This window comes from Neurospora crassa, linkage group V (genome assembly GCF_000182925.2).
Source record: "Neurospora crassa OR74A linkage group V, whole genome shotgun sequence".
In the NCBI taxonomy this organism is placed as follows: domain Eukaryota; kingdom Fungi; phylum Ascomycota; class Sordariomycetes; order Sordariales; family Sordariaceae; genus Neurospora; species Neurospora crassa.
In genome coordinates, this window is record NC_026505.1 from 6,180,128 (window position 1) to 6,206,007 (window position 25,880).

Sequence of the window (25,880 nt, forward strand, 5' to 3'; positions counted from 1 at the left end):
TAATTATACTAAACGGGATGCGCTATTGTTGCAATAATTTATTTAGAGGGTATATATATCCTAATCGACCTAAATAATTCTAATACTATTTATACGGACTATATATAGAGAGATAGGCTATATAGCCGTTAATCTAATAATAATAGGCTTATTTGTTTCTTTTATAATTTTTAAATCTAAAATAGGGTATTAATTGTTTATACGTTTAATCGGCGTAATAAGGATAAAAATATAGCTTTTTATATAGTAGTCCTGTTTAAAGATGTAATTGATGTGGTTGATATAATATTACTTTAGGTTATCGCTTTATAATAGGTATTAAATATAGTCTTTATATTTGAATGTAAATCGGTAGCGTAAAGTATTAGTAAAAAAAAGGAAAATATTAGCGCTTTTGCTAATATAGTTGTACCGTTTGCTATAACGCCTAAATATACTTAAATAGCGATATTTAATATCTAAAAATATAGGCAAAATTATTATCTTTAGTTATTAGTAATTCGATACATATTAGAAGCGCTATTAATTACTCTATAAAATAGCGAAGACAATAATAATATTTGTAATTAGAGTTGGTTGGGCGACGCTACAGACAATATACGTTACATAGTATATATACGAATCGGAGTAAGGAAAATCGAGTATTTTGTATAGGGATTTAGGGTATAAAGATGCTGTATTTTCCGGTATATATAAATTAGTAGCGTATAATTGCAGTGTATTTAAATTACTTTTTAAATTTGCAAATTTAAACTATATTTTTAAAGATAGATTCAGAATAATAAAATAACTATTTATAGATATAGCATTCAATCAATAATATAAAAATTATTAAAAATTTATATTAGCGTCCAGTATAATTACTAAATTCTATTAACGGCTTTATACTTAGCGCTCGCTACTATATAGATAGGGTACGTACTTATTTATAAAATTAAATTTCTTTACTTATTTAATCGCTTTATTTTTGAAGAATAACAGCTCGCCTTTGGGCGTACTAAAATTATAGTAATAGGTATACTATAATAACCTTAATTACCGTACGGTTATTTCGTTAAATATATTACGTAGGGGTAAACACTAACCTTCGTTAACTATATAACAAACTTTAACTTTAATTAATTAAAGTTTATTAATAATATATAGTGCTATATAATTCTTATTACTAGAATGCACTACTTCCTTCTTAACTTCGTCGCCCTCATCTTAACCGTCTAATTTATTACAATTAGAATGCGAAAGGACTATATCGAAAAGAGTAGGGCATTTGTATAATAATTACATTATTTAGGCCGTTAATTCGGGGTCGTTATTTTAAAATATATTGAGTAATATAAGGCGTATAGTTTACTAGAAATTGACTTTTATAAGTAGAATCTTCTCAATATTAGAGTAATTCGTTTCGTATATTCAACGTTTAAAATAGTTATTAATAGATTCGGTTAGCGATAATATATATTCTAGGAATTAAAATTTATCTTTCTATTTTTTATAATTGTAGCCTTTTATACTATTATACTACTATTTAAATTTCTTTTATTGTACTATTATTACAATTTGTACTTTCCTTTATAATATAAGTCTACTTACCGATATATATCCTCGCCCGTTAATATATTGTAATTTATTAGTAATCTATACTCCTTCGCAAAATCTTTATAATATACTTTAATATAAATATTCAATCGTATAATAATCTTTTTATATTTAATTACTCGTTTTTAACCCTTAATATTACCTTCGAGTTAGTTTTGCGTTAGTATGCTTCTACCAGCGCCAATAGGGGTTTCTATACCGCTCCCGGATTCGGGAGTCCTTATGGCCAATAGAGTAACCAATCCGGATATAATCGATATAAATACTATAAAATACAGCTAATTATATAAATGCCGTGCCTTATAGACGATTTTTGGTAGTCGTTGAAGATTGTAATTCGAAGGTTTAATACCTATTAGAATTATTGAACTTTTTACTAATTTAGCTAAAGTTTCTACAATAAACTCGATTGGATTCCTATTAGTTTTTGCTTCTATATAGGAATAAAACTTGGTATTTATACGATCTTTTTTCAACTAGTATAATATTATAGTTGGTATAATAATTAACTATCTACTATAATAGACTATTTACTAATTTAATCGATAGCTAAATAGTAATTATAAGTATTACTAGCCTAGCGGAAACAGCTATAAACGTAATTACACCGTATAGTCCGCTTTATCCGCTAGTATTAAAATACTATTATAAAATAATTTATATATTATTTAGGTAATACTATTAAACTCCGAATGTATTATATTTGGGGGGCGACTTATAACAATGTCTAAATATAGCAATAAATTTACTAATACTAGGAAAGGTTCTTTAATACTCTATTAAATTCCAAATTTTTAGGCGTTAGAATCGTTCATTAATACTATATACTACTACATTTCCAAAATCTAGAAGTGGTACCAGCTATTAGCAATAATATCGAAATTAATTTATACGTTAGGATTATCCAGCCGGCCAATTATTGTAAATATAAAGTAATATCAATAGAACTTAATATTATAGGGTCCTTTAAATTTATAATTTTCCGCTTACTAAGGTATATCCCTAGTATAATAAATAGGAAATACATATAGCAATACCTTCTTGCCTTGTCTACGGCTAGGGATGTTTATAATTATACCTTTATCTAGCTTTGTTATAGTCTTTAAAGTTTTAGTAATATCCTAAAATTTTGAACTATAAAGTCCTAGAATTAGTAGGAATATACTCTTTGGTTGCAAGCGCTCTTCGATTGTTAGGTTAGCTGGAGTGAAATAGAATTCTATTAATATACGGTAGGAATTATAGAAGATACTAAAACTGTTAATAAAATTAATATAGAGAAAGGAGATTATAGGTATACGACCTTTTCGATATTAATTCTATTCGTATTTAAATATATACTATATAAAATATTCGAATTCTAATTCGGCTCTAATTAGGTAGGTATAATATATAGGTATAATAATTATATTTTAGTCGCTATATAAATATTATATTATTATTCGCCGTATTATATAATATTTATTATCTTTATCCTATAGGACTTAAAATACAGCGTTACTATATTTAGAGAATAGTACCTCCTATTTGGATTTTAATTAACTGTACCTACTTTGTTATTTGCCCAATTTCGGCCTTGCGGGTTTAATATTAGGATTTCGATAATCTTCGCTAAAATAATAATTAATATGTACGTTAATATAGGTAAAGGCCTTTGTTTTAGGGATATATATAAATTTATCCACTAAGATCAACTTCTACTACTTTTATTTTAGTACAATAATACTTATATTATTAAAGTTCTACAATGTAGGTGCTCTACGCCGGTATGCCTTTTATATTTGTAAGCACATTTAATTGGGAATATTTGTATATAGCTTCCTGCGGCGGTCTAGTCCGATACTATATACCCTGCTAATATATATATTAATATAGATTTATAAATTGGGGATATTATTATAAGTTAAATAGTAGTAGGACTTTGTATAGCAGTAGAAAATCTAATTACTTAGGAAAATAGGTAGCCCTTTTAATATATTATTATTATTACTATTACTATTACTATTATTATTCGTATTGAGAATAATATACGTATATTAGCTAGATATTGTGCGTATTAATAATAGTTATACGTGCGATTTAAAGAATTCTCGGGGCAAATTAACGAAGTGGCCGGGGCCGCTGTGTGCTCTTTTCCCGATATTTAATACGATAATATTTTTAAATAGTGTAAGTAAATTAAAAAATATAAGAGGGGTAGCAATTACTAGTAATATAATATTATTAAGATCTTTATTACTAATAACTATTATATCTATACCCGCGCCCTTAAATCTATTAGCCCTTACTTAAATACGCTCTACTACTTTTACTAATATACAAGCTTCTTCGTTATCCTTTCCCTTTATTCGTACTACTACTTTCGTAACCCTTATTATAATATTAATTACTTTAATAGCGTTTTAATATTAGCGAAGTATTTCGATTTTATAACGTTCTTCGGGTTTTAATTAAATTAGCAATGTCGGAAGTTTTAGTACGTCTAATAGTATCTTCACTTCCTATATATTTATTATTAATATACGGGATTATATATTTTTAAATAGCGTTAATAGTTGGCGGGGTAGTAATTTAATTATATTAAGTATTTTACTATCGTTGCCTTTAATAAGGAGAAAAACGTTGTATAAAGTATTTTAGAATTATTAATTAAGGCTTGTTAATTCGGTAAATAATGCGATTAATATTTCGAATTCTAATATTTAAATCTATTTATTTTAGTAAATAGGTAGTAGCATCGATATATCGCCTTCTATTCGAAGGTAAATAGGTTCTGGGCTTTCGTTAACTTTAAATAGCTCCGAATCTACTACAATAATAATATAATCCTTATAATCGCCCATACTAAGTATATTATTAAGTAGTATATCGGTATATATTATTTAAACTATAATATTATTAAGGTCGCTATAACGAAGTTCGTCGGTATTTATAAATTCTATAAATAAATTAGTATAATTATTCGAATTATACTATATTAATTTAGATCGATAGTAATACTTACTATTATTCTCCTCCTTAAATATTAATTCCAATTTTATATTCGAATCTATTTACTATCTACTACCTGGTAATAGTAGGTTATTTAATCTAAAACTACCTAACTATTTAATATTTAATATTATACCCTCGTTGGTCGATTACTATATATTTATATTTTCGCTAATTAATAATACCTATAGCGACGCGGGGTCGGTTATTACTATATTTTTAATATATTCCTAAGCAATATTTTAGATAATATCTTACTTATAAGTAACATTTCCCTTATTTTAATTACTACTTACATTAATCTCCCTCGCTAACCGGGTAATATATAATAATCTATTACTAAATTATTCTTTATTAATTATATTACTCTACTTCGTACTCCTTATAATAAACAATGCAATAAATAATATTCGATTAATTTAACGATAATATAGATATTTATTAGATATTTCTAATTATTAAATATAAACGCAATAAAATAGACGGAGAATTTTCGATACAATAAGGGCGGGGCAAATAATAGGATAATACAATACAATAAATATTCACATCCTATTTATTTTATTATTGCTATATAAATATATAAAGTATTATTAACGAAATCGCTATTTATTTTTATTCGGCTATTGCTAAATACTTACGTTATTTAATTACTATTTATTCCTAAATATTTAGTAATACAACGCTAAAATAAATAATAAGGGTATAGTATTTATTACTAAACATACAAATTACTACCCCTCCCAAAAGAATTTCTATCTACTATATTTCCCTCTTATATCTTCCTCCTCCCCTATCTTCCTCCTCCGTCTTTATACTTTAACTGCATTATATTATAATTTAAATAAGGATACAATAATATTAATCTCTTATTAAGCGTAGTATTATAGGAGACTGCGAAAAAAATGTAGGCCCTCCCCTACTAATACGTACTAAAGGTAGCACTATTAATATTAAATATAAATTCCGTCGAAGTATAAGCGAGGCGATAGAGGTTTATTATTTCTAATGCCTATATTACTATATAAATTAACTAAGTACATTAGAGTTAAATACCCGTCCTACCTATTTAATTAGTAACGGAAGGAAATTCTGGGTAATTGTTTATAATATCTATAAATAGCCGGGGACAATATATATTATTAAGAGGATTATGACGATTTAAACTACGTATATTAATTGAATTACTAATTCGTAAGGTAATTTTAGGTAGATTAGTCCTACGTAGTAGAAGAGAGAAGGTTGTAATTAAGTAAGTATAAGACATCTATTTATTTCCGTCTATAAATATTAATTATTATTTATTATTAGTAAATTGTAGTAAATATACCCGAATGTATTTTAGCTACTTAAGCGCGCAAATTTCCTATTAATAATTGAATTTGACTTTCGGTTTATAAATATTAATTAGTACTACGACCCTAACGAATTAATTGAAGACGAAATAACCCGAATGAAGAACGAAGTTAATTACTTTAATTATAAGGTCTATTTCGTTTTCTATTCGAATACTTTATTGGCCGCTATTGTATACAAAGTTTTCCTAAACTTCGATATATTATTTTTAATTTTTTGGAAGTTATACAATTAGTATAGCGAAAGTTTTAATACCTTTAAGGTAGAGATCCTTTAGAATTAGATATATAAATTAGTTATAAGTTGGATAAGGGACTATAAGTAAAACTTCTAATTTTACGTAGACTATACTAATTTCGCTACCTTTAAATATTATTTTAAAGATAAAGACGTTAAATATACGAAGAACTAGGTTTATACTAGGTTTAATTAGATTCTTTTTAATAATATTTTTAAGTATATCGCTTCGTACTTTAATTAGGAAGAGAATTTTATAAATTAAACTAAATTCCTATTCTTCTTTTTAAAGATTGTTTTTATTACTATAATTCAACGAATAGCCGAAATATATATAGTAGAACAACGTATTATATTTACGGAGGGTTGCGGCTATATTAAATAGGTATTTAAATTAAAAGATTAGCACTATAATAAAAACTATTATACAAAATGCAATAACGAGTTTAATTTACTAGTAGTCTACCTACAATTTAAAAACGTTAAATTTAATATATTCCGTTAGTATAAATTTACTAATATTGCTATTACTATACTATTCGAAGTAATATTCAACCCTACGGCGTACTAGTAGTAATATAGTACTAGTAATTTACTTCCGCTTCCGGTATTACTAGTATATAGAAATTCGTTAGAAAATAAACCTATTATAATTATATAACCTAGTAGAATTTAACTGATATTAGATAATAACAATTTATTTATCACTTCCCTAAGGGGTTCTATTTCGGACGTTTTTACTACCCCTAAAATTTAAATTAAATAAGATAAAATTATTACTAATAAATTATTAAGAGAGAGAATAGAAATATTTATATTTCCTACTGCTATACTATCTCTATTTATCTCTAAATTACTTAATTTATCCAATAATAAATAGCCCCTTAAATATATATATACTAAATCGCTACTAAAGTTAATATCTTCTAGGAAAAAGTAACTAGTGTAATTTTCGTATAAGTTAATTATAATAAATATTTAAGGATTGCGGTTTAATAATTAGATAATTAAATAAAAAAGAGACTATTTAGAAATAGTATTCTAAAAGAAGTAGTTGTATAATTATATTTAAATCTCCCTCGATATAATTAATAACTTTAATAAATTCTTTACTTAAATTTAATAATATACGTAGTACTTAAAAAATAACCCTTACATAAGTATTGAATTGGTTAAACTAATAAAGATTATATTAATTCCGCTACTTAAATTACTATTATAATTAAAGTTAAAGAGCGCTCTCGCTTCTAATATTAATATTATTAAAAAACCGGTTAAAGAAATTCTAATACCTCCTTTTAATTTTAGACCGTATAAATTAATAGTAACCCCGGCTATTAAATTTCCTATCGCCGAGCCTATCGAATTAGTTATTAAAATTTCTTCCTAATCGGAATCGTTGTTACTATTCTACTAATTACTATTACCCCTAACTATTCTACTCTACTGTACTAACGTATAGAATACCTTTATTAAGTCCGAAGATATATAGCTATTTCTTAATTAATTGGAGTTTATTTCGCCCTCAATTGGAAATGAATTTGTCGATATATATAATAATATTATAACAATGTCTATTTCAATATAAAATAAATTATATAACTTTTAGTGTATAGTTATACCCGATTTTAAAGTACGGGCTTAGAAAGTAATACGGGAAAAAGGATTTACTATTACCGAACTACTTACTATAGAATTAATTTTAAGTTTAATTAAAAATCGGGAACTATCTCCTATTATTAAAGAAATTACCTTATTGTCCAATATTACTCTATCTTCTATTATTACTTTATTACTAATTAAATTTAAAGAGGCTAAATTAATTGAAGCGATTAGTAATAAAATCGCCCTTATTAATAAATACTTCAACGAAAACCCTTCTAAAAATAATAAAAAGAAGAAAGTATTTAAGTAGATCGATAATTATAATAATAACCTTAAATACCGATTTTATCCCCGAATTAACGTAATATTTAAATACTTATAGCAATTAAAAATAGGCAATCCTATCGACCCTCCTACCAACCTTCCCCTCAAATTAATAGTATTTATATCGCCTATAACTATATTGCCCGCTTTAATATCGCCAAATCCTCCTATATCGCCTAATCCTCCTATATCGCCTAATCTTCCTATATCTTCCAAATTAGCGTCGCCCGCCTCAATTAATTCATTTCCATCGCCTAAAATAAATACTAAGATATAGAAGTATATAGAGGCTTATAAGAATTCAAATTATTATAATATAATTTCGACTATAATATTCGTATTTAATTGGATAATTATATCGATTCTCAATACAATAACTACAATATCAATTAGGTTATTCGAAGCAATAATATCCTCTAATATCTTTATTATTTATATAAGGTCCCTACTCTGCTACCCCCGCCTACGGCCTAAAAAAAGTACGAAATTCTATACCGCGAATTATTTTATAATTTTTAGGTTAACTATTTACCCGAGAGATTTATTATTAAATTAAAGGCTTAAAAATATTTAACCGACAATTCTATTAAAGCAGGCCTTTAAGTATAGGAAGCAAAGTCTCAGTATATTAACTACGCCTATTATAAAATTAAAGCGTTATTTTTCAATAAAAAAGAGGAAGCGTAGAAGAAAGAGTAGGAGTATTATAATATTAAAACCGCTAAAAAGATAGTAGAGGAGGAGGAAAGAATAAAGGAAATAATTAAGGAGTATTATTATTATTAAATAGAGGCCGAGTAAAAGGAAGCTAAGAAGAATAAGGAGTAGGAATGTTTTTAGTAATTTACTATAGCTAAAAAGAAGGATGAGGAAGAGGTTAATTATTTTTGTACTATAAAGGAGGTAAAGAAGAAAGAGGAAGAGTAGGAGCGTTTTTAGTAATTTACTATAACTAAAAAGAAGGCCAACGAAGAAGAGGTTACTTGTACTATAGAAGAAGCTAAGAAGAAAGAGGAGGAAGAGGTTACTATTCATCTTCGTACTATAGAGGCTACTAAATCCTTCGATTTATCTTTATTACCGGAGTTATTACTATATTCCCTTACAAAATTATCCTAGTAACTAACTATTACCTTCGGTATTCCCAAAACTATTTCGCCTATAAAGTAGTTTAAACATTGGTTTAGCTTAGTAAAACTATTACCCTTTCCCCTACCTATACCAACTATTAACAAACTTATTATTAAAACGAGTATCCTTCCGTTAATAAAGAAGTTCCGCTCTAAGCCTTTATTTACTAGGAATATAATTATATTAAAAGCTCGGAATATTAACCAATTTTAGGAATCTACCCTAACCCTAACATCTATTATATTTAATATACTTAGAAGGATTAAATCTATCCGCAACTTACTTAGAAATAGAATTAGTAGTTAGGTATCTACTATTTCCAACCCAAACTACATTAATATACAATCCTAATTATATATAACCGCCGCTACTAATAGTTCTAGCACCCTATTTAGCACTACTACTAATAATAGTCCGCTTATAAATATACTTACCAATTATATTAAAGGCAGCTAGGAAATTATTAAACGTAATAAAAGTAAGGGTAGCTATAATACTCTACCTAATTATTATTACGATAATTAATTTAACTTTAACGAATATTTACTAGCCGACGAATCTATTAACCCTATCGAATTCTACTAAAAATACATCACTTATTACCGTACCAATTACTTCTAAAATATATCTCCCAATAGTATATCTACTATTTACAAATACATTTATTTTTATTATTATTATAATTATTTTTACCGGCTATAGAAATTTATTAAAGCTCCTTTATATATTTTATATCGATATATATAGTATAAAAAGAAACTCTCAATTATTTTAATATTCCGTTTACCCTTACTATAGTACGAATAAAAAGAACGGATTATCTAATTTTCCTTTTCCTTATTATATTTCTAATATTACTTTTATTATTATATTTTAAATATTATATTTATTTTAATATTACATTATACAAATATATTCCGCTATTATTATAATTTCGTAATAATTTAAATTCAATTGTACAATATCGGGTCGGTTTATTTGTAGCTAATATGCTAGGTAGGACTTAGCGAATTAGTACAGCACACTTAGCGCTAAAATTAATTAACAAATATACTTAATCGTATTTATAATTTGTACGTTGCGACCTAGTTACTATAATATATTAATATTAGCGGTCATAATCAAGGACGTTCTCGAGACAATCCGTACATTCTAATTTAATTACTATAAGCAATTACTAAATTATTAATATTGGCGGTTATAGTCAGGGGCTTCCTTGAAACGGTCTGTGCGCTGAGTCGGGCTCGCTATAAGTAATTATTAGAATTTAGACTTCTAGCATACTACTATAGCGGTCAAATCTAATATTAAATTTCGACCAATCAGAGGCTCCCGTTGAGCAACAAGGCTAATCAAACCAACAGTACTGGATTTTACAACAAGGCTGGTCATAATTGCTAGCATTGAGCCCCCCTAACAAGGCAAGATGCCCTGGTGATTTTCCCGCTATGGTAGGAATTCTTCTTTTTCCCTTTCTACCTCTACACTAACCCCGCGGTCTTCCATTCCTCACCTTCCTTCCTGGTACCTACCTCAACCACGACACCAACAACGCGCTTACCACTTCGCTGTCCAAGCTTCCCTCTCTCCGCCGTCTCTCTTTCTCAACATAAACCGTGCAGCTCGCCATCACTCTCCTCTTTTTCCACCCCGCCATCCAGAAGGCACCACTCACTCACCCACTCCTCAACCACCTCACTCACCACCTCAACCTCAAACCTCAACATGGCCACCAACAAGAACTACAAAGAGGCCCTAAACCAGCTCCGCGTAGCCTGGTGGAACGAAGAGGCCAAAATGGCCAAAGACTTCGCCAACGCCGCCGACCAGGAAGCCTGGCTCAAGCACTTCCACGAATGCCTGGCCAGCATCAAACAGGGTCCGCCTTCTCCTCCTCCTTTCAAGGCCCACACCTCGTCCCCTGAAGACACCGGCGTTGGCCCTCACACTCCACCGGTGGTTCGCAAAAGCTGCGGTGTCGAAGTTGACGACGACGACACCACTGGTTCTCGCGTCGTCAAGATCTTCGAGTACGAGAAACTGGTTGAGTCCTCAAAGGAAAAGGACAAGGACGCGGAAGTGGACGTGGAGTACTGGATCACGCGTCCAACTGCGCTTCTGGTCGAAGTCCCGGGCACGGAGCTGTCGAGGGTGCATATTGGGATTAAGGGTCCTGGCAAGATATATGCGGAGAAAGCTGTTGCGGTTGTGGAGAGCGACACTACGCATTCTGGTAAGTGACTTGACTTGTTGTTCGCTGTTGTTATGGGTTCGTTGACTGACTTGTGTGTGTACCTTTGATAGAGTTTGTCGAAAACGTGACCAAGGGTGCGGTGAAGAACTGAGATGGAGGTGGAAGAAGGGGATACAGCAGAAGATTGGCGGTGCGGGATGCATGGATGACATTAGTAACAGGGTCGGGAGGAGCTACGGAGGCATCAGCAGGTTGAGATATTAAGGAGGGTGCAGGTGAAGATTGTTGTTCTTTCCTCTTCGGAAGCATGAACTGTGTACGCACACACGTGAACCCACGAACGAAGTGAATGAGTCCCTTGCAATATTTGTGATATGTCTGTAATAATACCTCAAATGACAAAGGTATCATTCCCATGTGGAGAAGCTAACGACCGGGATTATTACTTTTAATGGTAGTGGAGTATTGAAGCCGTTTGCTAGAACGGAGTTCAGCTTGCTAATAATCCTAAATGTGTAGAGGTACGGATTAGGTAGGCAATCGATGCCAACTATTGAGGAATATGATAAAAGAAATTCTTAAGGTTGTAAAAAGCTGCTCCATTATTTGTACTAACCTCTACGTTTTATACCTTTTTGAAACTTATTTATCTTTTTTATTTTTCTTAGATTTATTGCCTTCTTTAATGATATTCGTTGCTAAAGCATTTCTAAAAGTTATTTATTGAGGCTTGGGATGGCCTTCTGGGAGAATAGAATAGCCTGTTGGAGAGCTGAATAGGCCTATTGGGAAAGGGAAATAAGCTTTTGGGAGTAGGTAGATAAGTTCAATAGATATTCAGATAAGTATAAGAAAAATACCCAACGTAGTAAATATATAGTACCTACCATACTTAAAGGGGCTATATAATGTTAAAAGGTGTGCTAGTAGGTAGAGGACGGGGGGTGTAGTTCCATATCAGAATGTCTATCCGCTAGGCACGGCTAAGCAAGAAAGTGTGCCAGTGAAGGGCAGTGACACATCCTCCCTCCATACCTACCTACCTAGGTACCTAGATATAACGCTAGTCTCAAGGCACCTCCTGCCGTGTAGGTATATAAGCGTACACTTCGAGCTTCTTCCTGGAATCCAAAACGTCCCCTCTTCTTCATCGAGCCGCAACATCCCTTGATCCAGTGGTCACTGCGAACAATCCACCCTCCGCCTTCCCCATCCTCAAGTCTAGAACAAATCACGCGATTCTCAACAATGCAGCAGCCCATCGAACTCGACGAGGACCATGCCCTCCGCGAGCTCGAGCTCAAGTGGTCCTTCCAAAAGGGACTGGATTCCTCGCCTCTGTGTTTGCTGCGTCTAAGGACCCGATTGCCTAGCAGGCGCACTTCGACAGCTGCCTTGCAAAGGCACAGCAATGGCAGGCCCGGCCCGCCCCCGGAGAAGCACGACGACAAGATGCTCAAGTCGCAGGGCCTAGCCCAGTACGTGATCAAGGGACCTGCTGTCTTCCATGTCGATGTCGAGGTTGACGGCGACAGTGTACTGCCCACTGGAGGCTTCGTTGGGCACCTGTACCCTCCGCGCCAAGAAACCTGGACCCAGAGTTTGATTTTGGAGGCTGCCCAAATACTACTTGAACAACGGCCTCATAGACAAAGACCGAACAGCACTATTCGAACTGATGTTCGCCCCCTCCTGATGACGACTTGTACAACACAGTACATGGAGCAGATCTCCTCCCCCCCGAAAGATTGGCCGACGACGACCCAGCCGGACCGAATGACCTGGCATGAGTGCGCGTTGGGAATGGCGAACCTATGGCACAGCGCTAACTTGAATGCCAAGGGCTGGCTAGAAGGAGTGACCGTGAGTGCAGGTCTGACCTGGTTGCTCAGGGGGTACGGAGACCAAATTTACGTCCCCTCTTCTGCACAAACCGTGACTGAAGACAAGAGAGGATGTCATTAGCTCGCCTAGGGTCATGGTCGATGGACTGCACGATCAACGGCAGGGTGTTGTCGAAGAACAGTGTCTACTATGACAGGGAGGCCGAGGTATCCTCCAGCAAGTCCACCGATGCTGGCACGTCCACCGAGGCGTCCTCAAGCACCTAGTCTGGTTCGGTATCGCTGCGCAGCATGAGCGTTGGTGAGGTAGTGCCATGATGTTAATGCGCTATCAATTTCGAGAAGCACTGCGCAGCGACAACGATAGCGCTCGATCTTATTGAATCTTGGCGCATGCCACCGCACCCAAACCACGACAGTCAGATCCATACATCAACAGCAAGAACCACGAAGAATTTCACAGACATACCCCGTTGACAACATTATTTACCGATCAGAGCAAGGATACAAAGGGAGAGTTTGGGAAAGGGTATTGTCGATTGGTGATGTGGGACAGGAGTTGATGGGAAGAAACAGACGAAAAAGGTCAAAACATCAACCTTTGTAGCCGAACACATAGTCCCAAATGAAATGAGAATGGAGGATGAGTGTCATTTGAGAACTAGCGAATAGTAGAAAAGGCATAAAGGTGATCCCACAAGAGTGAAAGCTTCATCGATGTCAACTGGACATGTACTTGGCGGATCTGCGAGTCCATGGGATGCCGTTGGCTTTGGCTCTAGGGACCTGGGAATGAACAACCCTCGTCCATGAGACACTCTCTTCTACAACATAAGTGCAAGGAAATCGTCCCTGGCTTGCGGCGTGAAACCACCATGTTCTATTGCACTATCAGCTGCCTTCAACAACTCGAAGGCGTCGGCGTTGTGGCCCGTGCCCGGTCAAGACGGATAGCAAACCAGCACTAGGTATCTACCTTTACATGCGACCTTCTGCCACCGTGTCTGGTCTTTGCCGGGTGAAAATCATCATGACATGTTGTGAGGGGGAACTTGTAAGCTACCTATATTCAACTTAGGTAGCCTTGGGCCCGGCTACCTGACTGTAACCTGGACTGGAGGTAGGTTCTCGTCCCTCCAATCCACCTTCTCCTTGTACTTCCTTCACACCAGTATCGATTTTCCATCACAGAATTCCACCGTCTCAAAGTCCCACCATCGGCCCCTAACCCTACCATCTAATCCCATTCAACCTCCCTCACATCGGTTCTAACTCCCACTCGCAAACCTCACCACCCACCTCTCCGGAAAGATTTCCTCCCTTCTCAAATACGCCAACACCGTCGTCCGCTCCGCAAACTGCACATACTCCCTATACACCCTCCCCAACTCGATCTCCATCAGTTTCACATCATTCTTCATGTTCTTCATGTGCAAGGCTCGCCACAACACAATCTCCTCAAACATCCCCGCCCTCAACAACAGCTTCAACCGATCCCTCACCAACTCCGCCTTCCTCCCTTCTCCATCCATGCCCCCTTGTGACCCCCCAATTAGAGCCGAACGCACCCACTCCCTCCTAGCTTTCACATCAGCCAACCGCGGTGGATCCACCTCATCAAGCCGCAACAACTCCCTTCCTTGTTCCGTCTTCGTCAAGAACTCAACCAAGCTAGGTTGGAGGAAACACACTTCCATCGTTGATTCCGGGGCTGGTACCGTGCAGTCCATCTCTAGTATCTTGTCCACTTTGTCGCCAGGGATAGGGGGGTGGTCCATCTTACGCAGGGTGATGAAGGGGTACAGCCGTTCTTGGATCTGCTTTTTGACAGACTTGCATGTGGAGCGGATGTCGGGAGGTTCTTGGAAGGATCCTTTGAGGAGACAGTTGTGGATCAAGTGGTCGTAGAGACAGAGAGTTAGTTGTAGAAGAGAAAGGGGGCGGTTGGAGCGGAGGGAGGAGAGGGAGAACATGTGGTCTGTGAGAATGAGGTGCAGGATTCGGGAGAGGGAGTGAATTTCTAATTTGGAGTGGGAGGTGTGGAAGCGGGTAAGGAGGGAGGAGTAGAGGAGTTCGGAGCGGGGAAGTGGTGGTGGCAGGTCGGAGGAGGAGGAGAAGGAAGACTGGGGGGCCTCGCGCTTGATGCGGTCTAAAGCGTCTAGGACTTCGGTGAAAGAGCCGTTGCATTCGTTGAGAATCTTGCGCGTGAAAGAGTACCGCTGGTTGAACCAGAGATGGTCAAGGGTGCTGTGGCAGAGGGTCTTGATGTCGTGACGCAGGAGGGAGGGTTCAAGGTGGAGTTGTAACTTCCAGTGCGTCTGGTGAAAGATGCCTTCGGGCCTGGCAGCAACGATTATCTTGGCGTCAGTGCAGTAATTGAGGAAATGTATGAACTGCGTGGGTTCGGGCTTTAACCAGGGTTGCATGTCGGAAAGGCAGTAGCCGGTGACATCGCCAGGGATGTCTTCGTGTTTGGGATAGCCAAGACTGGGTGGTTTCATGTCGAAGCCACTTGGTCCATCAATGAAGATAAAGACCTTTCTGTTTCTTTCCTTGACGTCTCCTAGAATTCTTCCTAGGAGGCTCCAAAGCTCGTGGCCTTCCCATTTGGCACTTGTCTTGTATTGCGCTCGGTGCCACTCCCTAGTATCGGACACCAAGTGGTGGAAATGCGTGTCAATGAGGACCGGATCTTGTTCGAAGAGCTGGAAAAGCAGGTTGAGAAGCATGCCTTGGGTAGTTCGATGCATAAGATCTCCGTTGTGGTCGAAAAAGTGTGACAACACGATAGGAGTTTCCTTGTCTTCCAGCCTTTTGAGTATTGCTGCATTTCGTTGTGCTTCGTTTACCAAATACTTCATCAACACGCTCTTTCCGGTTCCTGGATCTCCGGAAATCCAAAAGCGTCGGTCAAGGTACGTGTGAAGAGGAGCCTTGAGCCATGCACCAAAGGTTTCTTTGACATCGGCGATAGACGCATTGAAAATCCACTGGCATGTATCAGGACAAGGCTCGGAAATGGCCTCAAAGCGTGAGTTCCGATTGGAATAGAAGAGACTCTGCATCACCCTTTCGCGGATTCTAGCAAAAGCTGGCTTGCGCATGGCCTCAAAGAAAGCATCTTCTGTCTCTGCATCGAAGGATTCCTTGAGCCTGTTGACCATAGCCGGTTGCGAAGAAAAGTTCAACATTGAGATGATCCGGATGAGGTCATGTAGATACCGATCATCGTTCTTGATCCATTCGAAGTCGGTGCGCCGAATCAATGACTGTGCCTCCTCTGGGGAACTGGTTAGGTCCTGGTGTTAATTCCAGATCATCTCTCATGAGGCCGGTATTTGAGAGTCGAGACGTACCAAAGCTTGCCCAAATATTCCTTCCCAAGCAATATCTTGTCAATGGCCTCCAGCCTGCTTCTTGCACGTTTTCTGTGCACATAGTCTCACGTCAGTATTGCCCCCTCAACCCGTTGTCCAAGCAACAATAACTTACTGCATCTTGTTACCCCCACCCCACGCCTGCTGCGTCCGCACGAATACCTCGTCCCGCACCGCGTACTCGCGGATCCAGTGGGAACAATTCTTTGTCAGGTTCACCAACTTCTTCGCCTCTATGTTTGTCTCCTTTGTGATAGTCACATAGTGCGGGTGCCTCTCAAGCACCATCGACACCTCATACATTTTCTCCCAGCACTCGTGGCCATCACCATCGGACCTAATAATTCTTAGCGCTGCCTTGATGCAGCGGATGAGACGGGTGAGGAGTTCGAGAGTGAGGAAGGTGTCGAGAAAGTTGGGTTGGATGTAGGGTGGATCAATAGCTCGTTCAGTCCCAGATGCAGTGGTATCAGGCGCGGCACCATCGGGATCGGTGTTCGAAGTACTGGTAGTCGGGGTGGGTAACGTCGTGTAGGCAGGCGGCAAGGTTTCAAAACGGGTGTAGGGGGGCAGAAGAGGATTGAGGTCTGCGATCAAGTCTTCCATTGTTGGCGAGTGCTATCCCGTTGACCCGTTGCTGTGTATTTGTCTTGGTGTTGGGTACTCTGAGTTAGGTTAGCGGTTCGTCTTTGGAGTTAAGAAGGTGATGGCAAAGGTACCTACACCCCGGTATCAAGGGTTCTTTATGTAGAGAACAGAGATCTAAAAGGAGATAGTTAGTGTGGATCATGTTTATCCCACCGGGCTGCTTGACCGTGTTGAGCGTTTGATGGATCCGAATGGGTGGGATTGCTCGATGATTCATGCAGCATGCTAGCTCCGGGTGCCATGGATCTCCTACAATATAAACCATTCAATAACCCAGCCGCAACACTCGTTCAGCTCCAACGCAGTGCCGTGACTCTTCCTGTATCGGCGGTTCATATACACACCTAGAGGTAGCCGGGTAGATGATAACGCGCTAATGTGTGGAGCTCAAAGCTGCGATGGAATCTTATCAGCAAAACTGCTTCATTGGTGGTGTGGGAGATAGTGGGATAGCACTAACACGCTACTTAAGCACAGTGTCGTCTAGGTGTTGTGCTGTGCTGTGCGATGCGCTCGCCGTTGTTCAATACCATCTATCCCACCAAAATTGCCAACAAGTTCCAGACTTTGTCACCATGTCGAAACTTCCGGAGTGGTAAATCGGGTTCTTTCCAACTTTTTCAAGCACGAAGATAAGTTGTAGAGGATATTCTCTATTGTGTATATGGTCGTGTCGTCAATCATCGAGTTCGGACGAAACGGGTCGGCGCCAATGTACCTTGGATTGGCGTACTGCTAATTTGTGTCAATTGGCATTCGGTTCGAGAGGGCGAATGGCCGCCGAGCGCCAGGAATAGGGAGAGACAAGTGGTAAAGACTGGATACATGGGAGAGTTGACGAATGTAAGGATAAGACGCATTGGTGGAAGATGGGTGTGATGGATCTTTGCTGGAAGAACAGATTGGTTCAGTTGTTGGCTACGAGAAAAAGGGGATGTCAAGGCAAGAAATACCTCTAGTGGCGACAGGAAAAACCAAGCGAAGGTAGAAACCAAAGAGCAGGTTCTTTCCTGTTCTCCCGTGTCTGCACGTCAAACACGAGTGCATATAATAAAATGTACATTAACAAAAAGCCGCTGCATTATAGTGCTCTAAGAAATGACATCACAGCACCGTCCGCGTACAGCACTGGCAAACCTGAGCAAAGGGGAGTTTTTGAGCGGGAAATCACCGAAACATCTTCTCTCCACGGCCAGACATCAATGCGGCAGGATACACAAGACCAACACTTATTCAACATCTTTTATTTGCACAGCTCACGTAACCACAAGCATCAGATAACTATATACAAGAATGCGAGTCGATCCGAGAACCAACACGCGCCAACGAGGCGCTTCCCAATCTGTCTGCAAATTGAAGCCAACAGACCGGCCACGGTACCAACATCAACGCAAAAAGCCGAGAACATCCAGGCCTCAAAAGTCATCCCTCGAGACCCTCAAGTCATTCCATCCTTGACCTCCAAGCTAACCATTGCGTCCCTCCAGTCCCGCTTCAAGATTGGGCAAGATTCGTCTCTCCACAAGACATCACCACTTCCTCGACAGACCCAACCGCCCGCTTACACGCACTGCGAATACCACTGGTTAGCAGCCTGGCAAGTCGATCCAGACTGGCAGCAAGTAGCACCACTCCATCCCTGACCACCGCACTGTCCCCACTTAGCTGCGCAGCTACCGCCTCCTCCGTTGCCAGGGTTAGTAGGAGTGGTAGTCGTACCCGGGTTCTCGGGGGTAGTGCCACCACCGCCGCCGCCGCTGCCGCCGCTGGCACCAACATTGATAGTACTGCTGCCACTGGAAAAGTATCCCTCGGTAGCAACAATCTGGTAGTTGTGGGTGCCGAGCGTGAGACCGGACCTAGTCCAGGCGTCAAAGTGGTTCTTCATGTTGACACTACCGCCCGTACGCTTCTGCTGGCGGACGGACCAGTACTGGTAAAAAGTGGCGGTGCCGTCGATGGAGGGCTGGTTGACGCGCTGGGTGCGGTAGATGTCGTAGACGCCGCCGTCTGAGGTGACGGACCCGAGACGGGTGGCGCCCGTGCTGGGGTTGTAGGTTCCAAAGTTCTCGACGACGTAGTATTCGATGAGCGGGTTGCGCGTCCAGCCGTAGACGGCGAGGTACGAGTTGCCGTTGGGCGAGTAGGTGCCGGTGTAGTTGATGGTGCTGTACATGGGGGGAAATGAGTTAGTTGTTGAGACGAGCTACCGTGGGAATGAAGTGAGAAAGGAAAAACGGAAACATACCGATCAGTACCGGGCATCCAACCCTTTCCACCGACCCAGTTGCCGTTGCCCGACCATGTGGCAGTGTACTGACCGCCAGCCTCGTTGGTGTACCGGACGCTGCCCTGGCCGTCGGTCCAGAAGGAAAAGTAGTAGCCGTTGTGAGTGCCAGTGGCGGACGAGGTGTAGGTCTGACGCTTGAAGAGGCTGCCCTGACCGGGGAGCTCACCGGGGAGGGCGAAGACTCCAGAGATGGCTGTCGAGGCGGCGAGGAGAATGGAGGAGAAAGCAACCATTTCGATGTCTTTGACCTTAGACTGGAGTGAAGTGCTGGGGATGAGGACCAGAAAATCCGAGTGATGGCCTCGGGAGGCTACCCAGGGGTTATATATCTTTCGTCACTGCTGTTCAGTCCATGAAAATGATAGATCGCCCCATGGGGAGTCCGCGGTAAAAGCTTCCGTTCTATCGACAAAGGCGCATTGTTTCCTGGAAATGAGGGATGTTTGAAGATTCGTGCCCCTTGGGCTTGGCTAGCTTGGCTGAGGTTTGGTGGTGTGGTCTTGCAACCCTGTTCTTGGATTTCCATGGGGAAGCCGATTTTAGCACACTGCAATGTAACCATTTCAAGACCTCGGCGCGTTATACGATCTTTCTTTGATCAAGTTAGGCTTGGATTCTTGACATTGGGTGATCGGATCAGTCGAGGTCGCCAAGCTCTTTTTTTGCGGAGTGGTGGACTTGTCTTGCCAGTAGGTAGCCCAACGGGTCCAAGCATCGGCATCTCCCAGTTAGTTGCCTCTCCGTTTCTCGGCATGCGGGGATGTTAGCCGATAGGTCTCTCTCGACATCGTCTTCCCTTTTACCCCATAGGTGAATCAGCAGAATCTGGGGTTGCCAAGCTCGAAGCTAGATCCATCGGTTAGAGTTTCCCTCGTGGCCGATGACCCTATGCAAGACGAGTTTAGGATCTCCGGGTGTGCTACGGCCGAGCATGATCTTCAACTGAGCGAAGAGGCTGTCAACTCGGTGGTTTGTCTCCTTCTCAGTCCTCGCCCTCTGGAAGCGTAATCTCTGAGACTCTGAGCCCTGGGCATGTTATTTCTTTTCCTTGACCAAATACCCCGTTGGTAACCTCATCAGCCCTGCCCAGAGTGAAGACAGAACAGCAATCATTGTCGTCGTCAACCAGGCTAGAGCCTCCAAGCAATATTGTAGCATTACCTACCACCCCCCAGCACCGGTTGAATTGCGGGGATGCTCCAGCTCCAGGAAAAAAGGCAGTACAAATGCCGATTAGCCTGGCGGCTAAATAGCGGTTAATGCGACTCAAGGACTGTTCCTGGACCCCTTTTACAGCTTCTGTTTCTTTGGGAAGGGTTCTTGGCAGGGCGGTCGTTGTCACGGTGGCAAGGAAGCTAGCAGGGACTGGTTGAGCTTGTGACGTGCTGAAGTGGCCGAAATAGGAAATTCACGGTGGACAAGGACCGAAAACCTCTGAAATGGGACAGTAGGATGTCCTTTTGGTTGTGTTTTGGTTTCGAATGCTCTGGGGCGCTCGATGACAGGAAGATGAAGGGCAATGATCATGAAGTCCAGAACAATCATCGACCCACCTCAAGTACACAACTTGAAGTTGGAGGCCAAAGCGGACCGGACTGGAATCTGACGGACTGACTGGGGCCTGGACGTGGAGGTCCGGTTCGAGGAAGGAGCACTGTACACTGAGAGAAGGGACGATCTCCGTGATGAATCATTTGCCTGTGATGTTCTCAGTTGCCCAACATGAGCGCAGGACCCTTTCTCTAGAATCTGCGCTCTTCCTGTCGGGTAAATTGGTCTTGGGTAGCATTTGACACCAATTCGACGAGAATGTCGAACACAGAACCGTCCAGTCCTCCATCTTTGAAGTCGTGAGCGTTGAGCAAGAAACAAAACATGAGGTTGAGAGCACCTGCCATCTTGGCGTTGACCCAACATCTCATTTGCTCGCAAGCTTGTCTCGAAAGGAAAGAGCAAAGGCAAAGTTCCGATTGTAGGCGCTCCTATCTCGGGTAGGTGCATCAACTCGATTCTTTTCATCATCGCCGTTGCCGCCACCACTGGTCCAGGCTCCCACTCCCGTCATCATCTCATGAAACCGCCACCTTGAACTTGATCAGACGTTGCTCAGTCTCGTCCCGAACTTCCACTTTATCCTCAAGGTGTCGTCAAAACTTGCCATCGTCAGATCCTGCCATCATTCCCAGTCACAACATTGCCTTCCCACTCTTCCCATCCAACCCCACCACATTGCTCTCTTTCCTCCCATCATCCTTTCTCTGCAATTCCTTGACAATATCAGGCCACCGCTTATAGGTATCCCCCTCAGCATCAAATCCCAACAGCCACTCCTCCCTCAGCAGCCAAAGCTTCTCTGGAACATTCCAGACCCCTTCCGGTCCATCCCAGTCCGCCTTATGCCACCTCTCTCGTGTCTTTGGTCCCATGGCTTGGGCTTTATGTACCCTTTCGTACCTCAGTTTCTCATAAGCTTTAAGGGCCGTGGGTACCACCTGCTCCTTTGACATGTCCCCCTTTTTGCTGCTTTGGTAGGCAAGTTGCAAACACGCAGCCACTACAGTCCCATCTTCAATGCTTTGACTAGCGCCTTGAATCGACGTCGGCAGAAACGGATGAGCGGCGTCTCCTATAAGCGCAATCCTCCCCTTGGGACTGACGAAAGTCGGCAATGGCTCTCGGTAGACAAGCTTGTAGTCGATCAACCTCCCCGGCGGCGTAGCCTTGACCAGTTCCCTCACCACAGGACACCACCCCTCAAGGTAAGCCAAAGCCTCTTCCGGCTTTCCTGGGAACTGCCACGACTCTTCAATGTTGCCGTCGTCGATGTGGGTAAACACCCAGTTGATCTCGCTGCCGCCCTTGATGCTAGAAACCAGAAAGTGTATATCCGGCCCAATATACCCCTCATGTTGATCTCTCTTTTCCACCAGATGTTTCGTAATCGGATTCTTCGCAATGGCAGGTTCAGAAGGGAACCAAGCTCTGTAAACCGCATACCCCGAACTCTTGGGCTGCTCATCCTCCTCCAGTCCCAGTACCAACTTCCTCCCTCTCGACCGAACTCCCTCGGCAGCCAACACAGCATCACCCATCACTTTCTCCACCTGCCCATCCGGCCCCTTAATCACCACCCCAGCATGTGGCCCATTATCTCCCTGATCATCACCCTCCTCAAAATACTCCACAACCCTCACCCCCCACCTAACCTCCACTTCCTTCTTTCTCGTCTTCACAAACTCATACACCAACCGATGCAATTCCCCTCTATGTCCACTTATTCTCCTTCCCCACTTATTCTCCTCTGCAAAACTCTGTCTCGTCACAAATTCCCCCCGGTAATGGAACAAATCCAACCAGTCCGTCTGTCGAGAAAGTTCTTCCATTCTTTCTGCCACCGATGACGTATCTGGAAACACCCACTTCTCAAAGGCGCGCGACCCATTGGGATCAAAGGAAATGATGTCTCCGTAGCGAGTAATCTCGTCAATAGCAGAAACTTTTTCAAAGAGCGTGACTTTATGACCCTTGCGAGTGCATTCGATGGCGGCGGAGAGACCGGCGAAGCCGGCGCCTACTATTAGGATGTGGAGAGGTAGATCGGTGGGGGTTGTCATTGTGTTGTATTGTGATGATGAATGGCGGTTTTTGCGTGGTTTCAAGGGTTGTCGTCTGGCTGGGGATTTGGCGTTGGAAGGTCTATTGTGTGGTTGTCGTGGTTGCGTGAGTAGAGTGATAAGTGCACCGCATGAAAGTTGGGAGGAAGGAGATCGGATGATTATCGGCTGGCCGGCCATTCTTTTGGATACCGATTTCTGGAAGCTGGCCATGTCGGCGGAAAATAAGAGGCATGTGTGATGGCTAGAGGTGATAGGTACAGATGTAGAGGTAAAAAAAAAAGATCATCAAATGGCATACAGGCTGAAATGCCGACCCCGCTTCGTGAGGTTGCGATATGGGTGATGTTGGGGTTCGTTGCGACTATGCGATCGGAATAGCATTGAGAATTTGTGGAAAAAAAAATGTCAGCCAGATATTCTACGTTGTTTTCCGCATATTGTCCAGTCCAATCGGCCGCTATGTCGAGTCAACGATGGAGGCTTCCGGGGAACTACAGACTACTACTGTGCGATGACAAGAGGTCGGTACACATCAAGCATCCCATGTTTTCGAAGACAGATACGCGATGTTAGACGTGACTGAATTGAGCCCAACAGTTATGATCCGCTGTTATCATGCAGTATCTTCGCCTGTCCGAAGCGCGGCGCTGGCGATATTCTACAAGGCCGTTGCTGAGCCCATGTCTGGGCCTACCGATGCGACAGACTTTGGAGCATGAAAGTGATGTACTGTGACTGTGTTCATTTCGACTGTAGTGTAGTATTGAAACCTTCCCTTTTTTGGTTTTCCGGTGGACGAAAGGCTTTGGGTAGGTTAGGGTTGAAATCCCTTTCCCTCACTGTACTATACCGTGACAGTCTACAATACAGCCGGAACAAACACAGTCTAAAAGCAAGAGTCCAAGAGACCTTCGGAAATCTCGGGCTCTGCCGGCGACGTCAACGGAACCTAACTAACCTAATAGAAGCAGACGCTGATCGGAAGTGAAACATAGGGAAATAAGGTAGCTATTGATGCTTTGATCGACACAGCGGACGGACGGACGGGTGCTTCCGTGCTATATGGACAGCGATTCCATACATAGTACAGGCGACGACGATCAGCTTTTCCAAATCTGGAAACGAACTGCTCGGCCCGTCGTTATCGCAACAGCAATAACTATATAGCCTCATAGCTTGCAATTTGTAAGGTGACGATTGTAAATGGCTGCAGAGAGTGCTTCGTATAAATGAGACGGGCGTCCCCGCACCCGGTAATATCCAGTTGCTACTGGCAAACTGGCAAAAATGTTGTGAGGCCGGCAGTTTGGGTACTCGTCCAAGATGCTGGGTATATAATGGAGCGGGTTGCTGAGAGAGAGCACTGGTGGTTTCGCTTGAAACACAGCCCGGGGTGAAGCCTTCCCATCTTTGTTCCTCAACACCGTGTAAAGTGAATGAATCACCGGTATGATGAAACACTTGCTCACTACCCTCCTCTTCGTCACCCCCTTGGCCCTCGGGGCTCCCACGGCTCGCGCAGCCACCTGCGATCGCGACTTCCTCAAAGCCCAAGCTGCCTCCTACGTCGCCGCCCAAAAGGCTGGAACCCCCTCTCTCCTGACCAACTCCTCCTCCTCCTCCGGATCAACCATCAGCTACACCCAAAACTTCAAGACCGCCACCCTCACCACCGGCATTTTGTCCACCCCCTTACGCATCGACCACAACCGCAGCATCTACGACACCACCCAATGCGCCACCTACACCGAACTCATCAGCACCGAACCCAACAAACAACACGTCATCGGCACCCAACTCCGCTTCTCTCCCGAGACCTTGACCCTCTCCAAGATCGAAACCATCGTCACCTCCAAAGGCGACTGGCTCTTTGACCCATCTGCCACACTCATGTACTCCTTCCAAGAATCCTCTCAAGGGCTGTGGGACGACATCCCCCTCGCCAAGCGAGACACGCGCGCGGTAATCCAAGCGGCCGGCGACGCGTACCTGGATTTGTTCAACAACAAGAGCGTCAAAGTGCCGTGGGGAACACCGTGTGCACGACTAGAAGGCGGGACTTATATCCAGCCTAGTTGCAATGTGGGCGTGCCGAGCGGGATCAGGAATGTGAATAGACGGTATGTGGTGGATGAGGTGGTGGGCACGGTGGATGTGTTTTTTGATTTTGCGGGGGCGGAGCCGGATAGTCATGAGTTTAGGGTGGAGGGGGGGAGGTTGAGGTTGGTGCATACTATGACTGTTATGAAGTAGGGGGTTGTTGGTGGTGACTTTGGTGTTTGGTGTAATTAGAGAGAGAGAGAGGCTCTTGGAAAGGGGTGGTTGGCAGGACAGTGGAGGAGGGAAAGTTGACTTGGACCGTCAGGGCAGGAAATCGGACGAAATCAATAACTGGGTGTAACCTGGCAAAGCCCGAGATAGCGATTCACGAATGATCAGAAAAAATTGTGGTGATCGGAGAGGATTTGAACCTGGTAGGTGTGTTGTCGCATTGTTGGCTGGCGCACGGTCAACAACAAACCCACAGTCACCACGATACCACGATATGTACCACTTGACAGGTGAATGGAAGCGCGAACGAGAGCGTGGCATCGCGGAGAATGCCGTTCGTTTATGTTGCGTTGGGCATGACCGCTCGGCTAAAACAAGCAGTCAAGATGGTTCGATTGT

General features: G+C 41.3%; 6 protein-coding genes across 6 annotated transcripts; 3 read left to right on the plus strand and 3 right to left on the minus strand.

The window, feature by feature from the left end:
* Positions 1-10,965: 10,965 nt before the first annotated feature.
* Positions 10,966-11,585, plus strand: NCU07228 (hypothetical protein; the record flags this gene model as incomplete). The annotated part of the gene is made up of 2 exons (XM_952360.1): positions 10,966-11,473; positions 11,545-11,585. 2 exons carry the CDS (start codon positions 10,966-10,968, stop codon positions 11,583-11,585), a joined length of 549 nt encoding a protein of 182 aa, XP_957453.1.
* Positions 11,586-12,682: 1,097 nt separating this feature from the next.
* NCU07227 (hypothetical protein) lies at positions 12,683-13,545 on the plus strand (the record flags this gene model as incomplete). Its single annotated transcript, XM_952359.1, has 3 exons — positions 12,683-12,912; positions 13,084-13,307; positions 13,400-13,545. The coding sequence occupies 3 exons, from the start codon at positions 12,683-12,685 to the stop codon at positions 13,543-13,545; spliced, it is 600 nt and encodes a 199-aa protein (XP_957452.1).
* Positions 13,546-14,546: 1,001 nt separating this feature from the next.
* On the minus strand, positions 14,547-17,261 carry NCU07226 (hypothetical protein; the record flags this gene model as incomplete). The annotated part of the gene is made up of 3 exons (XM_952358.1): positions 14,547-16,566; positions 16,635-16,706; positions 16,771-17,261. 3 exons carry the CDS (start codon positions 17,259-17,261, stop codon positions 14,547-14,549), a joined length of 2,583 nt encoding a protein of 860 aa, XP_957451.1.
* Positions 17,262-18,531: 1,270 nt separating this feature from the next.
* Positions 18,532-19,853, minus strand: gh11-2 (glycosylhydrolase 11-2). The gene is made up of 2 exons (XM_952357.3): positions 19,552-19,853; positions 18,532-19,471 (listed from the first exon to the last, which is right to left on the minus strand). The coding sequence occupies exons 1-2, from the start codon at positions 19,824-19,826 to the stop codon at positions 18,865-18,867; spliced, it is 882 nt and encodes a 293-aa protein (XP_957450.3). The 5' UTR covers positions 19,827-19,853; the 3' UTR covers positions 18,532-18,864.
* Positions 19,854-21,779: 1,926 nt separating this feature from the next.
* NCU07224 (monooxygenase) lies at positions 21,780-23,207 on the minus strand (the record flags this gene model as incomplete). The annotated part of the gene is made up of 1 exon (XM_952356.1): positions 21,780-23,207. The coding sequence occupies one exon, from the start codon at positions 23,205-23,207 to the stop codon at positions 21,780-21,782; it is 1,428 nt and encodes a 475-aa protein (XP_957449.1).
* Positions 23,208-24,172: 965 nt separating this feature from the next.
* On the plus strand, positions 24,173-25,720 carry NCU07222 (hypothetical protein). The gene has a single exon (XM_952354.2). It carries the CDS (start codon positions 24,660-24,662, stop codon positions 25,461-25,463), a length of 804 nt encoding a protein of 267 aa, XP_957447.1. The 5' UTR covers positions 24,173-24,659; the 3' UTR covers positions 25,464-25,720.
* Positions 25,721-25,880: the final 160 nt, after the last annotated feature.

Bases quoted from the DNA above. Each gene is read 5' to 3' on its own strand.
- NCU07222 (XM_952354.2), top strand. From the start codon at position 24,660: ATGATGAAACACTTGCTCACTACCCTCCTCTTCGTCACCCCCTTGGCC.
- gh11-2 (XM_952357.3), bottom strand. From the start codon at position 19,826: ATGGTTGCTTTCTCCTCCATTCTCCTCGCCGCCTCGACAGCCATCTCT. The intron at 19,472-19,551 runs GTATGTTTCCGT...CCCCATGTACAG, and splicing joins TGGATGCCCGGTACTGATCG to CACCATCAACTACACCGGCA.